The 15,870-nt window shown below is 42.4% G+C and overlaps 1 protein-coding gene across 24 annotated transcripts in view; it reads right to left on the minus strand.

The window, feature by feature from the left end:
• The window catches only part of tnikb (TRAF2 and NCK interacting kinase b), an 83,713-nt gene that overhangs the window by 29,827 nt on the left and 38,016 nt on the right, over positions 1 to 15,870 (minus strand). For 6 of the 24 annotated variants that reach the window (XM_035991307.1, XM_035991301.1, XM_035991297.1 and 3 more), the window contains 8 exons: positions 13,771 to 14,055; positions 9,771 to 9,935; positions 8,669 to 8,908; positions 6,047 to 6,153; positions 4,183 to 4,298; positions 3,410 to 3,501; positions 3,229 to 3,252; positions 2,320 to 2,328 (listed from right to left, as the gene is read on the minus strand). In XM_035991307.1, the coding sequence (XP_035847200.1) occupies positions 2,320 to 2,328; positions 3,229 to 3,252; positions 3,410 to 3,501; positions 4,183 to 4,298; positions 6,047 to 6,153; positions 8,669 to 8,908; positions 9,771 to 9,935; positions 13,771 to 14,055 (1,038 nt within the window). The remainder of the gene's footprint in view (positions 1 to 2,319; positions 2,329 to 3,228; positions 3,253 to 3,409; positions 3,502 to 4,182; positions 4,299 to 6,046; positions 6,154 to 8,668; positions 8,909 to 9,770; positions 9,936 to 13,770; positions 14,056 to 15,870) is intronic. The other 18 variants (XM_035991309.1, XM_035991318.1, XM_035991316.1 and 15 more) reach the window with 10 other exon arrangements.

A 15,870-nucleotide genomic window follows, 5' to 3' on the forward strand; every position in this document is an offset into this window, starting at 1 on the left:
TTTTTGTTGGTCAATGGTGCGATCACTTCCCGCTGCCTCAAGACAGCAATACGCCCAGAATGCACCTGAACACACCTCCCTATAAGACCAGCACGCCCAGAATGCACCTGAACACACCTCCCTGTAAGACCAGCACGCCCAGAATGCACCTGAACACACCTCCCTGTAAGACCAGCACGCCCAGAATGCACCTGAACACACCTCCCTGTAAGACCAGCACGCCCAGAATGCACCTGAACACACCTCCCTGTAAGACCAGCACGCCCATGAGCGCACAGACGGGCGCAGGTGCATTTGCTATTTAAACGATGCGGGCGCTGGACGGGAAACTGGTCTTAAACTAGCAAAAACACTTGTTTTTTCGTCCACCAGCCAAATGGCTAGTGAATGTTCAAATTTTACCAGCCAATCAATAGTTTACCATTGTTTCTTTGGCTGGAGAGTGAAGCAAATCTACCAGCCATTTGCATATTTAACCAGGATTTGGCTGGTAGATGGTGCTCATTTTGGACCCTGGTCAGAGTTTATGCAGCTTTAAAAAAAAAAAAAAAAAAAAAGAAACCAAGCAGAAGGGAGAGATAAAAGAGGGTTTTACTTAGGGCTGGGTACCGATACCAATAATGATAATAATTTATACTTTTTATTGATCCCCAGTGGGGAAATTACAATTTACACTCTGTTTGTTGGAACACACAGGCCTGAAATACACACACACACACACGCTCAGGTCCTATTCATGCACAAATGAGTGATGTGAGGGTGAGTGGGCTGCGAGTGCGCCTTGAGCAACTGCTCAAGAGCACCTAGGCAGTGCCCAGGATGTGAACTGGCATCTCTCCAGCTACCAGTGCACACTCCGTACTTTGGTCCGTATGGGGACCAATAGTGTGTTCTCGATACCGGTTCCTAAACGATTTTATTTTTTTTTTTTTTACTTTTTTTTTCCAATATCTATTTTAACAAAGAGAAATTACAACATTACACATCACGGCCCAATTTTTTTAATGTATTTTACTGCTCCTACTACGTGAGCATCTGCGTAACGTTGAGTTTTTCCTGCGTGTCTCACTGACGCTGATGAGAGTTATGCTGCGTTCCAGGCAACCTGTAACCAGTGTTTTCACAACCTTCGACCTGTGAAAGTGCCCTGGAACAGCAGTCAAACTTGTAACTTATTACTCGTGAACTCGTACCAGATCGTTGTACTCCCAGTTACAGTTTTTGACGTCTCACACACACATAAACAGCAATGGCGACCCCTGTTGATGCTGTACAGACGACGGTGATTAACGGTGAGAAATAGAAATAAATAGACATAAATAGGCAACGTAAAGTACACATTGTAATCAAAACAATACACATATGATTGTGTACTACTACAGGTTATGTTAATTAAATGAAGCCCAAAATATGTCGCCGACTAGAAATCGCTAGTATCAGCTAGCGCTAGCTAACGTCAACGTTAGGTAGCGCTAGCTAACGCTAGCTAGAGGGGTTTGTCGTGACTTTACCTGGAACGCTACCAAGTCGTGACTTGAAGTCGTAACTTACGGCTAAAAATTGTGTCTGGAACGCAGCATTACTCCTTAGGTATTGAAATTTGGTATCGAATGACAAGGCATTTTTCAATACTCGATACTTGTCAAACTCAACTTCCCAGAGGGCCACACTAGAAAATGAGAATCACATCAAGGGCCAGACACAGTTTATTGCTTTTATGACATGGGAAAAGTCAAATATCTTTGACTGTATTATTGCATGTTTCATATAGTCTTCTCACTTACAGTTTGGTCGACAAAAATTACGAAGAAAATGCCAAAAACTTTGGAAAAAGCATCAAAAAACGTGAAAAGTGACAAAAGTATTTGGGCCAAAATGTATTGTGAACCTAAATGTATATAGTGGCCGGATCAAAATTAGCAAGGGGCCGGATTTGGCCCACGGGCTTTCAGTTTGACACGTGTGCTTTAGAGGCTATTCAATCTGTGCCTAAAAAGTATTGAATTCGGTACCGAGCCCTAGTTTGACTATAGTTTACTAGTCTACTAGTTTGTGGCACAGGCTGTTAGTGAGATTACATTTCAGGCACATTACTGATTGTCAACAGTGGAGAGGGCAGCGAGCAGCAGGACAGTGAGGGGAGAAGAGAGTCAGAGTACAGACGCCATCAGTGCAGGAAGGTTAAAGGTTAAAGTTCAGGGGACTTTAAATTCAGGCTCTGTGACATCTACAGCAAAAAGGGGTTGTGCATGTGAGAGGTTCAGTGACAGGAAGTGTGTTTGTGGGGAGGGAGGGTCAATGTGTGAGGGGTTATCTTACCAACTCCTCCTGATGAGAGAGAGGGAAAAGATAAAATGGGAGAAAGGAAAGAGAGAGAGAGTGAGTGACTGGAAGTGAAACATGAGAGCAGAGATGTCTGAAGTGATAACAGGAAGTAAAGTGGATATGAGAGGAAGACATGAATCCTACAGAAGTAGCAGCGTCTTTCCTGATACAACAGAGACCATCATCTAACATCTAATCAGAGAGAAGAGGGGATGAATGGGTGAAAGTGGGTTTTTACTAAGCAGCAACTTCCGGGTCTGCAAACCTGCATTCTCCCTAATTTCCAGCAGGGGGCGACCCACTGGCTCCAAAAAGAAGTCTGTTTCTGTAGAAGTCTATGAGAAAATGAGCCTACTTCTCACTTGATTTATTACCTCAGTAAACATTTTCATAACGGGTTTATGGTCTCAATCGCTAGTTTCAAGTCTTCTTCAACACAGCATGATGTTCATTTTGTAAATTATGGTCCCATTTATTTTAAAACAGACGATAAAGCAGGGGATGCTTTAGGCCCTGTCGATCAGGACAGAGGCTAAGCAATGCTAATCATGCTAACACTGTGGACAACCAAATAGACTTGAACTTGTTTTTGGGTGTTGTCCGTGTTTTCATCATTAAACTTTGACCCTCTCACTGTGTATTTTCATTCAGCAAAGTTAATCGAAAACATTTTGGTCTCCTAAAATTGTTCAGCGTTCGGTTGCGCCTTGCCAACCAAGCTAGCTAGCTAACTAGCGCTAGGGGCTTTCCCACTCGAATGTAAGACTACTGCAGTAGGAACACAGTGAATGGACAGGTGAGTGAAAAGGGGAGGAGAGAGAGATTTCACTGAGCAGTGGGGGAGACGGGGTGAGACCGATAGAGGAACAGAGAGAGGGGTGAAGGAGGAGAAATGTCACTAACCTCGTCTACAGCTTTCTTATAGCTCTGAAGGACGATGTGAGGAAGAGAGTGAACATGAACAGCAGCGTGGTTAGTTCAGAGTGAAGAGTCAGAGTGAGTGTGTGTGTGTGTGTGTGTGTGTGTGTGTGTGTGTGTGTGTGTGTGTCTGTGTGTGTGTGTGCATGTGTGTGTGTTTACTCACTGCAGGCCTGCTGGGTCGTGTCACCTCTCTGCCGTCATCTTTGGTCTCGTGGGAAGACAGTGTCGAGCCTTCAGTCTTAGCAGCTGAATTACCTGAACACACACACACATACACACACACACACACACACACACACACACACACACACACACAGTGAGGACTGAGGATATTTTTCAAACATTAAGAAGTTTTGGAAAGTGTGGACTTTTTTTACAAAATAAATAGACTGCAATTATATAGTGCTTTTACACAGTAAAGGCTCCATTCACCATTCACACACATTCATACTTCCGAGGCAGCCATACAAGATGTCACCTGCTAATCAGATAAACATTCACACACCCTAACACACCGATGGCGCAGCATCTGGCGCAGCACCACCGACCTTCCTTTTGGTAGACGGCCGCTCTACCACCTGAGCTACAGCTGGAAACTGAGTGCGTTATTTGTATATTGAGGATGCAAATGACCTCAATATTCAAATAATGCACTCAGTTTCCAGCTGTGACAGTGAGGAAATTATTTGGAAACTAAGGACATTTTTTGGAAACTTTCTAACGACATCGAGCTTGTTGCTATGGAGGTTGTGTTGCTTTATTGTAAGTCCCTTCTTATTCCCTAAATAAATGCAAAGTAATGGCGAGGAACTAGGACAGCATTATATGAAGGAGGACCCTCACAAGTATAGAAGTAGAAAACGTGTGTGTGTGTGTGTGTGTGTGTGTGTGTGTGTGTGTGTGTGCGCGCGTGCGTGCGTGTGTGTCCGTATGTACCTCGTTCATTGGAGCCTCCCTGGGAGCTGGGGGTACTGGAGCTTGAGGAGCTGCCGCTGTTCGTCCTCTTCAGGGGCGTCTCCATGGAGACGTCGGTCCTCCGCAGGTCAGGGTTGCTACGGCAACACAAACACAGCGCTGTCTCATTCATGCGGGAAACTGTTGAAATCATCACACCTGCGTTTCCACAGATCTGTGTGTGCGTGCGTGTGTTTATCTGGATTGTAAGCACTGTGCTTAAGTACAATTTTAAGGTTCTTGTACTTTAGGATTTCCATTTTCTGCTATCTAATATCTTTAGTTACTTTGCCGATTCAGGTTAAGAATACAAAATATAGTCATAAAATAAATGATGATGTATTATTATCAGCAAAGATTATTATATAGTATATAAGGTCATTCAAATGAGCTGTGATCAACACATTAATAGAGCTGCAAAGATTAATCAATTAGTTGTCAACTATTAAAATAATCGCCAACTATTTTGATAATTGATTAATCTGTTTGAGTCATTTTTTATGAAAAAAAAGTAAAAAAAACTTCTCTGATGTCAGCTTGTTAAATGTGAATATGTTCAGTCCCTCCAGAAAAACGTGATTATGCGATCGCATAATTCAATGACCATAATCAGCCAAAGTCTGCATATTTATGCGGGGGCCGTATTTTTTCAAATACGCCGCACTTTCGCCGCATAAATTGCCGATTTCCGCGCAAAATATGCGATGATTTCATAATCCCCGCATTTTCGTTGCAAAAAAGTCACATGAAAAATGTTGCGTTTACTTCACACAAGAGCAGCCGTTTTCCCCTGTTGCCATGAGAACGTTATGAAGTGACGTAATTACGCGACGTGAACATCATCGAAAAGTTGCAAACCCCGTGATGAAGCCATGATGAAACCGCAGTTTTTTTAAGTTCCCGCAATTTTTGCAAGTTCCCACAATTTCATTGCATAAAATTGCATAAATATTCCGCACATTCCATCGCATTTTTTAAGAAAACGTGCCGCATAATCAAGGATTTTTGCCCGCAACAATCACAAAAAAACTCCGCATTTTTCTGGAAGGACTGTATGTTCTAGTTTCTTCTCTCTGTGACTGTAAACTGAATATCTTTGAGTTGTGGACAAAACAAGATATTTAAGGACGTCATCTTGGGCTTTTTGGGAAACACTGGGCCACAATTTTCACCATTTTCTGACATTTTAGAGACTCAGCTAATCCATTCATCCAGAAAATAATCCACTGATTAATTAACAATGAACACAATCGTGAGTTGCAGCCTTACACATTAATGCATCAACAATTGTAATCCAGAAATATACTTTATATGATTCTGAAATGCTCATTCTGTATAATGAGCATTTAACCCTCATGTTGTCTTCCCGTAGACCTTTTAGCAACTTTTAGTTTTTCTGGGTCAAAATTTAAAGTTAAAACCTCCAGACACTTTTGTCACTTTTCCCGAAGTTCTTTGTTGATTCTTTTGGACACTTTTGTTGTTGTTTTGACCAAGTTTTTGAAGCTTTCTCCGACATTTTTTGTCACTTTGACGTTTTCTCACTTTTCCCGAAGTTCTTTGTCACTTTTTCCAACGTCTTTGTCGTTTTTTTCTGTTTTTTTTAATGTTTTTTTTTTTTACTTCAATTAAATAAAACACCCAAATTCAATGAAAATAGTGAACTGATCAATTATTTTACTTTTGAAGAACATTGTATGGAACCATCCACATTATTTCTTTTGACAATTTGGTTGAAGGAAACCCAAATTTCTGATATAAAAACTTTTTGAAAATGGGTCAATTTGGCCCCGAGGACAACAGGAGGGTTAAGTACTTTACGTATACTTTGATGCCGTGTATGTACCTGGCCCGTATGAGGTGAGCTCCAGCCCGAGGCCCCAGGCCTGGTCCATTTCCAGGAGAATGCTTCCTGACCAAAGCGGGAGAGATGGATGTTGTCCTCTGAGGAACCTGGGGAACACACAGCAGAGCCGTCTGCGTCAGAACCTCCCACCTGTTTTCATATCAGACTCTCTCCAACACAGACTGGGTCAGAGGAGACAACATCTGGCCTGTTCAGTAAGATTTAGTACAGAATTGAATCATTATCCAGTATTTCCTCTATGTTGATTTTGTCGTGGCGGCCCGCCATGGCAAAATTTCTGCCGCCACGGTATCAGAAATAGAGCAGACGCACAACGTAGCCGCGGTCGCCTTTTAAATGATCCTGCCGACATAATGCACCCCTCTCCCCGTTGGCTGCTGCTCACACTGCAATTTAACAACTAGTAGAACTATTCAGAGGTTACTGGGCCCGTCCAGTTTAACTCCACATACTGTTGTGTTGATGGAGTTTATTGTCAAAACGTTCGCTTTCTTCCGAGTCGACTATTAAACCAACAGCTCCACCAAAAACGTCACCGCGGTGGGTCCGTTCTAATTGGACAACGTTCAACTCAGCTCATTGTCCTGATACCAAACATCTGGAAACATTAAAACGGTAAGCGAGTCAGTGGAATATTTCATTCTATACTTTGGGTTTTAGTTTCCCTATGAAGAAATTCTTGTTTCATTTTGTAGACCTCTTGTAGATGTTAAGTGCCCTATAATTCCTCAAAAAATACAGTTCAATCACAACTGAAAATATGCCTCATTGTCAGTGTTGGGAACGTTACTTTAAAAAAGTAATTAGTTATAGTTACTCACTACTTGTTCCAAAAAGTAACTGAGTTAGTAACTGAATTACTCTATAATAAAAGTAACTCGTTACCAGGGAAAGTAACTATTTGCGTTACTGTTAAAAAAAAAAGTTGCTATAGCAGTTTTTTTGTTGTGAGGCAGAAAGATCTAGCTTCTGCTGCTTGGAGGACTTTGCTCCGAGTCCTTCTTTGCTAGTAGATGGCGAGCTATCCTCTGTGGTGGAGGTATCGCTGGTTTTGGCCACTAGCTTTGTAGATGCGTGTGTCGTTGTGAGATGCTTCCAATGGATGTCGACAAAGTCTTCGCTCCTGGACATAATGTACACATTACATGCACGTTCTTGCCTTTGACCACAATGAATTTGAAGTAGTGCTTATATCTCCACCTTGAAAATGCCAACTTTTCATCGGATTGCTCCTGACTCGCCATCTCTGCTGCTTCATCGAATCTCTGTTTAGCTGTTGTGTGTGTGTGTGTGCTGGCATGTGTGTAAAATCACTGGCTCTGATTGGCTACCATGAAACATGACTCTGCCTTAGCCAATCATAATCGCTTACCTCGTTATTAACCCACCTCCTCACTAGCTGTGAGCCAGGGGTGCGTTCCGATTACACAGTTTATTCAATCAATGCATAGTTAACGCACCGCATTTAACGTCCAGTAACGTTAACGGCGTTGTAACGACGGGAAAAGTAATTAGTTAGATCACCCCGTTACTGAAAAAATAACGTCGTTATCTGACGCCGTTCTTTTAAACGGCGTTATTCCAAACACTGCTCATTGTGTGTGAATAGAGGTGAATAAATCTATTTGTTTGTGTTGCAGCGAAGTGTCAGTTCTGGAGGTTGTTGGTCGGACAGACCTGCCCCCACTGCTAAAAAGTCACGTACAAGTGAGTACAAAAAAGTCACGGTACTTTGATAATACCCGTAACATGTTGTTTAAATTGAGAGCAATATCAGAGCGTGCTGAAATCATCTGTGTGTCTAAAAACACCCTCAGACCCTAGAGGGTTAAATGCATCAAATCAAAGTGAAAACTCCTCTTTGGGGGTTTGCAGACCACTTTCCTGTGTAGCATTTTGTTACAGTCAAATTTCAAATACAGGCTACAAGTAAACCCCTGAGAGAAGGTGTGTGTTTTTGTACATCAGTTTTAATCAGAGGTTTATGCACGTTTGGTTTGTCCATTATTAAAATTTCTTCTACTTTATAGCAATTGGTGGCCTTTGAGGAGACCCAAACAGAACGGTTTACAGCAGTGATCCAGAATAAAAATCTGCGGAATCTAGACTGTTTTGGACTGTTTTTCTGCACTGGTTTAAGATTTAGTTTTTTTGTTTAGTTTTTTTTTTTTTCAAGATGATTTTATTTTGGCATTTTAGACCTTTATTTGATATGACAGCTAAGGCATGAAGGGGAGAGAGAGAGGGGGAATGACATACACCCGTGGCCGCTGTGACGAGGACTGAGCCTCTGTACATAGAGGCGCACGCTCTACCACGTGAGCTACCTAGGCGCTCCTGACTTTTTTTCTGTGTAATTCTGTGTCCGCACATTCCGTTTGGCTTTTCTTTGAGATTAAAAACCATTAAGATCAGATGTCAGCACGTCATCTGTTCTCAAAATAAAACAAACAACATATCAGGAGAGACTCCCAACAGACACAGAAACTAAAACTGAACACAGACAAGAAAATTTGAATTTAGAGAAAGAAAAGCCACAAGATCAAACACACACACACACACACAGTGGTCAAAAACACACAGGTCGTTTCATGCAGAGACCTTCGGGGGCATGTCGTCATCCTGCCGCAGCCAGGAGCTGCGGTCCAACTTGTCGAGGGGGGGCGCCAGGCGGGAGAGGGGCAGGGGAGGAGGGGTGTCGGAGGTGGGGTCGGAGTTCTGCCGGGGCATGGGAGGCCGGGAGGGGGAGGGCGATGCCGAGGAGGAGGACACGCCGTGGGGGTCGTACAGAGACTGGGAGCCTGACAGGCCGTGACTCTTCACCTGCACCAGGTGGGCCATCTGCACACACACACACACACACACACACACACACACACACACACACACACGCGCACACACACACACACACACACACACACACACACACAAGCAGGAAACAGGCAGGGTTGAGGAGGAAGAGCAGGATCAGGATGCGTTCACACAATGTGATCAAGATGAGGGAGGAGGAAGAATGATGCAGGAGGAGTGATGAAGAGACGGGAGAGAAGGAGAGGAAGGTAAGAAACACGTGACTCAGGGTGCGTTCACACCAGCCAAACAATGTTTGCTTCAGCAACAACCACATTTCCTCTAACAACCCTGAAAATACAAGCTTCTGACCTCCAGCTAGAATGGAAACGCGAGTCTGTAGACGAATGTTAACGTCTAGAAGCCAACTGTCCTTTCTCCTTGTAAGGTTGAGCCAAACAAACAATGACTACGTAGTTCCGCTCAGAGTTAAGTAGGCGGTCCTTAATGTGGTCCAGTACACAATGTGGCCATATGCGGCCTGAACTGTCTCCTAACTGTGGTCTGAGTGATCGGATCTCAATGAGTCCTGGGTGCATTGTTATCGGATCACTCACATGGGATTTTAATAGCATATGTCAAAACGGGGCCTTCATGTCCTTGGAAATGATATAAATACTAGAGAAACAGTCAAAACTATAGGCTCCACACTTCCTTTCAGAGATCCCTTTTCCTGCAGAGCACCACATCCTCATATTGGAGGATTCGATCTGAAAACCTGCCTTTTCTACTTTCACACAGACCAAAGAAACCAAACTTAATGTGTGAAGGCACCCTGAGGGATGTCAGTTTGTGTCTCATGCTAACACACGCACACTCCCACTCCCACGTAAAGACGTAGTAGGACACACACCTGGGGTTCGACGGGGCGGTGCATCGGTGGGGTCCGGGCCTGCTGGATGCCTCCGCTGCTGAAGGACTCGGAGCGGGGTGGCAGCGACGGGTCCGAGATCCGGTTTGAGACTTTGTGCTGCAATGCAGGAGAAGTCTGTCTGTTCATCTTATAATGCTCCTCCACCTGACACACACACACACACACACACAACACAGTCACTCACAGCATGCTCTGCGGTGTGTGTAAATGGTTTCATAACATTTAGTACAAACTGCTGTGCTTCATGAATGAGTTGTGATTTCTGTGATTAGGCATGAGTTTATCCAGATGTTGGATTTCCAGACTTAAAATGAAAGTGCATAAGAAAGATGTAATTGCTTGTGTTAAATGTTATTCTTATACTCGTGCATGAGGTACGTTTTGGTGGAGTGAACAGCATCCATCCTCTTCAGGATTGTTCGCTCGATGAGCTGGACGTGTGACATCATATCTAATCTTATTGTTTACGGAGATATTTTAAATCTACAGCAGCAAATCTTTTCTGTTGTGCACAACTGATAAACACACTTTTATACACTTTTTTTTTAATAATGTTTAAAGACTTTCATTTTTGTAGTTTGTATGTTATTAATGACATAAAACAAAATGACATGAGTCGACAGGTTTTGTAGTCGCGGTATTGATGATTGATAGCTTTAGCTTAATCCATAATAGTCAAGAGCAAAGTTTCTGAGACATTTCATATATATCGCTGCACGATATGAGAAAGAAAATATGTAATTGCGATTATTTTGACTGATATTGCGATTACAATATGACTCACGATATTGGAGGGAATAATCATGTTTGTATCATTATTCTCATTTTCATTGACTAATATTACATCTTAAAAAATGTAAAAGATTATAGTGTGATTTTTGCGAGGATCTGTACCAAACAAAGATCTGTAGGATAGGATTTGTAGGCCGGGACGTCTCTGCAGCACCACACTACTTCATTCAGAACGGTTTGACGCATATTTTAACTTCAACAAATATTGCGCCCCCTCTGCGATTTGGATATTGCACTAGTCCATGTTGCGATTTCGATAAAATTGTGATTAATTGTGCAGCCCTAATTTCATAGCCAACAGCTAACAAACTAACTTTTTAGACGTCTAAGTTACTCCTCAGTCATTTACAAAAGCAGCACGTTTCAGTTCTAACGGTCATTAATTTGGAAAAGGCTGCAGCTGCAGACATGGCCTGCGCTCCTTCATGCGTACATTAATGCCCTGAGGAGCGTCTTTTCTTTAAACGGTGGTCATCTGTTTTTAGAGTGGAGCATTGTGTCTGTGTGCGATTTCTTCCTCTGAAGCTCGGAAGGAAATCCTGGGAGGCTGAGACGAGGGTAGACCTATCTGTACAGAGTGTGTGTGTGTGTGTGTGTGTGTGTGTGTGTGTGTGTGTGTGTGGGTGTATTTCCATGCGGGGTGTCCAGAGGGACAGAGACTGATATAGCTGCAGCTGCCCTACATCCGTCGACCGGCTGCCACCAGAGGGCAGGCCTGGAGATCTGCCCTAAATGTGTGTGCAGACTCTGGGGACGGGGCTTTGAAACTAAACCCTCCCTGATCCATTGGAAGAATTAATTAAATCTTTTGTGTGAGTCATTAAAACAGGTTTAACCCTTTTGTTGTCTTCCCGTCGACCGTGCAACTTTTTATTTTTCTGGGTCTAGTTTTAGTTTTTTCTTTCAACGTTGTGGTCGTCTTTTTCGACACTTCTGTCGTTTTTTTTGTACGTTTTTTTGTCACTTGTTACTGATGTTTTTGTCACATTTTTCGTTTTTTTTATTGTTTTTTTCCCACCACGTTTTTGAAGCCATTTCCGACATTTTTGTCACTCTTTTCAACGTTATTTTATCTTTTTTTTTTCCTCCAAATGTTACAAAATTGAATAAAACACCCAAATTCAATGAAAGTACTGAACTGTTGTGACGAGTAATAGTTGTATGGAACCATCCACGTTATTATTTTGACAATTTGGATGAAAGAAACCCAAATTTCTGATATAGAAATGTTTTGAATATGGGTCAAATTTGTGGGAGGGTGGAGGGTTAAGACAAAAAAAGCCCATGAATTGATTTCTCTAGTTGAAACTTTGAAGTTAATATGAGATAGCCCTTTTTATTTTTCTCTTATTTTTGTATTTCTTTGCTTCGTGTTGATTTGTAACGTATAAGCTCCTAGCTTTTGTTTGTATGCTCGACCCGAGGCAAAAGCTCTATTTTTGAAGTGGATTTTGACTGCATTTCGCTGTCTTTGTACTTGTACACTACACAATGTCAATAAAGTGGAATTTTACTTAATCTAATCTAAATCTGCCTTGTTTGTTTGTATATCTGTATTCCGAATAAAGGACACCCCTCTGGGGACGGGTGTTCTCGTGTGAGCGTGAGCTTCTGGCTTTGGTTTATGGTAATAAATATGGAGCAAAAACCTGCATTCTCCTGCTGGGACTTTACTAAACTTACATTTACACTCAAATCTGAAAGGTAACACACATCCAACACCCTAGGAAGCACATCTAGAAGTGTCAAAATATCATATTTGTTAAGTGTGTAAAGTTAAATACAACTAATAAACAGAGCACAATAAAAGAGAGAAAAAGGGGAAAGACTCTAACAACCTGGAATTTAAGAGATCCTGGTCAGTTAGTGAACATCAACAAAGCCTGTAAGATTAAGCTGATGTTAGCTTGAGCTGTTGGACGTTAGTACCTGTTCAATATATTATCCCATCACACCACAACATGCAACAAAACAGCAGCTCTCAACCCTAATACTAGTATAATTCACATTCGAATCGCGATTCAAGCTCTACCGATTCAAAATCAATTCATATTTTTTAATAAAAAAAAAAGAATTATAATATATTATATATATTATATTATTATAATATATATTAATATAAAATATTTTGTTACAGTGTTATATATATATATATTAAAAAAAAATATATATATATATATATATATATATATATATATTTAAATTGTATGTCTACTGCAATCACATGGGAAAAGTAACTACATTTAGAGGCTGTGAATCGGGTTTTTTTTAAACCCGAGAATCGATTCTTGAGCCTGAAAATCGAATCGTGACATTTTCTGAATCGTGCACCCCTACTTAATACGTCCCCATTTCACCGTTTTAACCTGGAGAGGAAGCCCACACCAAGAAAATATTCTTATCTCTACAAGAAATTACTTCTTATTTGATATTATATTTATGGTAATAAGAAGCACCAGATTGAGAGCCACCGCAGTCCGACCCAGACAGAGTCAGTAACCCGTCAAATGGAAAGTGAAGGTTTGACATCCAGACGATTTAGAGAAGAGTACATGTTAACGTGCGGAGGAGGAAACTTGACAAAGGATTAAAAGAGAAGAAAAAGATGGGTGTTTTGTTGTGGAAATAATGCTTGCCAGTAGCCACAAACCTTTAATCCCCCCCCATCCAAGGAGTTCAATCTGCCAAGACCAGAAGACTTAACTCATTGGACCATGCTGCCATTGGCCTTTTAAATAACTCACTAAATGTGATTTTTATAGTAATTATTGTTTACGTTTATGCGGTTACTGCTGGCTGTACAACAAATTGCCCCTCGCTGATAATAAAGAAAACCTTAAACCTTAATATGATTCAGCACTATTATACAAGAGGTGGGAGTTAGTTTTGGAAGCACTGATGGCACCAATCAAAGAGGAAATGAATCCAAAGATCCCCGGGAGAAATAGTGAGATGAAGGGGGTGTGAAATTAAACAAACAGGAGTCGACAGTATCACGTCTGCCGCCAGCCCAGAATGAATGCGTGCGAGTCCACCTGGTTAGAGAAATAAGAATGTTACGAGTGATTAAAGAGGGAATCGTTGCACCGGCCGGGGTTAGTTAGTAAGCCAGCCTGCAGAGACTGCGGGATCAGAAAAGAGACGGAGAGAATAAGGAGTAAAGAATGCGTTCAAGCCTCCGACTGACCCGCCGGCCGGGGGTCCGGCCCCTGGAGTCGGGACCCCTCTCGGGGCTCCTGTTTGGGCTCTGCTGGCGCTTCTCTGGGACACAGGTGACATGGATTTGAGGCAAGTGGTGGTGATCCCTAGTAGGACTGACGTGAGCAGGATAGGAAGGGGGGCGAGGGCGGGGAGGTTTGTAACCGGGGAGTAAGAGCAGGTTGCTCAGGATGCCGCTGTCGCTCGTCTCCCTGAAGGAGTGGTATTTCTTGGGAGGGACGCGAGGCGAGTTGCTCTGAGCTCGACGCATCACCTGGGGGGGGCAAGGCGAGTGTTTATGAGACAGCAAGCTGAAGGAACATGTGCAGTCTGGAGACCAGGAGACTGGGGGGGGTCTATGAGGGTCTTCGCTGATGCAACTAGGCATGGGCCGGTTACCAGTTTCAAGGTATCAGTCCCTCCAGAAAAACATGATTATGCGATCGCATAATTCAATGCATAATCAGCCAAAGTCCGCATATTTATACGGGGGCCGCATTTTTTCAAATACGCCGCACTTTCACCGCATAAATTGACGATTTCCGCGCAAAATATGCGGGGCTTGCATGATTTCATAATCCCCGCATTTTTGTTGCAAAAAAGTCACATATATCTTAGCAGAAAGTTGAAAAATGTTGCGTTTACTTCACATAAGAGCAGCTATTTTCTCCTGTTGCCATGGGAACGTTATGTAACGTGACGTAATTACGCGACGTGAACATCATCGAAAAGCTGCAAACCCCGCGATGAAGCCATGATGAAACCGCAATTTTTGCAAGTTCACACAAGTTCATCGCATAAAATTTTATAAATATCCCGCATATTCCATCGCATTTTTTAGGAAACCGTGCCGTATAATCAAGGATTTTTGCCCGCAACAATCACAAAAAAACTCATTGCATTGCATGCATTTTTCCGGAAGAACTGAGGTGTAGCTTTTCCGTCGTACCGTTCCTTTAGTATGAGCTGTTTTTTTACAAGTGGTCAAGGACAGAAAGTACAGTTTAGTAATCCCTCTCCCTGCCAGTGTGCAGTGTGTGTTGGAAATGAAATACATTGTGTTCACTTGAAAAAAGTAGTTTTTTTACCCAGACATTTAAATAAAAGAAAGCTGTAATTGCGCTACCGCAATACCATGAAACCGTGATATTTTTGCTGAAGGTTATCATACCGGCCCATGCCCAGATGCAACGCGAGAAGCATTCACAAGAAGCGTCTTCATAAAGATTGCAGCCAGCTGGAAATGTCGCTGTTTAGCTGCTGTTTGCGTAAAAAAAACCACAGAGCTGACAAATGTACTTTACAAATGCAGTACAGTTTGAGCCGCTGTGTATCTCTCAGGTGACAAAAACAACGGCATCTTTCTGTGACTCGAACATGACACCAAAAACCTCTTCTTCTTTGAAACCAATACAGTGTCCTGACAGTCACCTACATTTGGAAAAAATATCTCATTTAACTTTCATTCTGTCATCTCTCCTTTTCAAGTTTAGTGGAAAATTCAAAAGTGGCATGTGAATAGCAAATAAGACCTAAACGAGTTTCATTCCAAAATGCTTTGACTGTATATACTGTACAGAAGTGAAGAGACCTTCAGGTGCTTCATCACCACATAAAGTAAACCTGCTGTACTCACACATCTCTGACAACAGACTTACTCTTAAAGGTCCCATGGCATGAAATTCTCATTTTATGATGTTTTTTAACATTAATATGAGTTCCCCCAGCCTGCCTATGGTCCCCCAGTGGCTAGAAATGGTGATAGGTGTAAACCGAGCCCTGGGTATCCTGCTCTGCCTTTGAGAAAATGAAAGCTCAGATGAGCCGATCTGGAATCTTCCCTTTATGACGTCATAAGGGGAAAGGTTACCTCCCCTTTCTCTTCTTTGCCCGGCCAGAGAATTTGGCCCACCCATGAGAGAAAGAGAGAGACATCATGGCTTTCAAACGAGCAAAGTGACAGTTGGTCAAGGCCACACCCCCCCCATCCTCCACCTTTCCCCCCCACCTCCTCCTCCTCAATAGCATTTAAAGCTACAGACACAGAAATGGTACATCCTAAGGAAAGATCATTGTGGGACTGGCTCTA

Source organism: Sander lucioperca, chromosome 14, assembly GCF_008315115.2.
Source record: "Sander lucioperca isolate FBNREF2018 chromosome 14, SLUC_FBN_1.2, whole genome shotgun sequence".
Taxonomy (NCBI): domain Eukaryota; kingdom Metazoa; phylum Chordata; class Actinopteri; order Perciformes; family Percidae; genus Sander; species Sander lucioperca.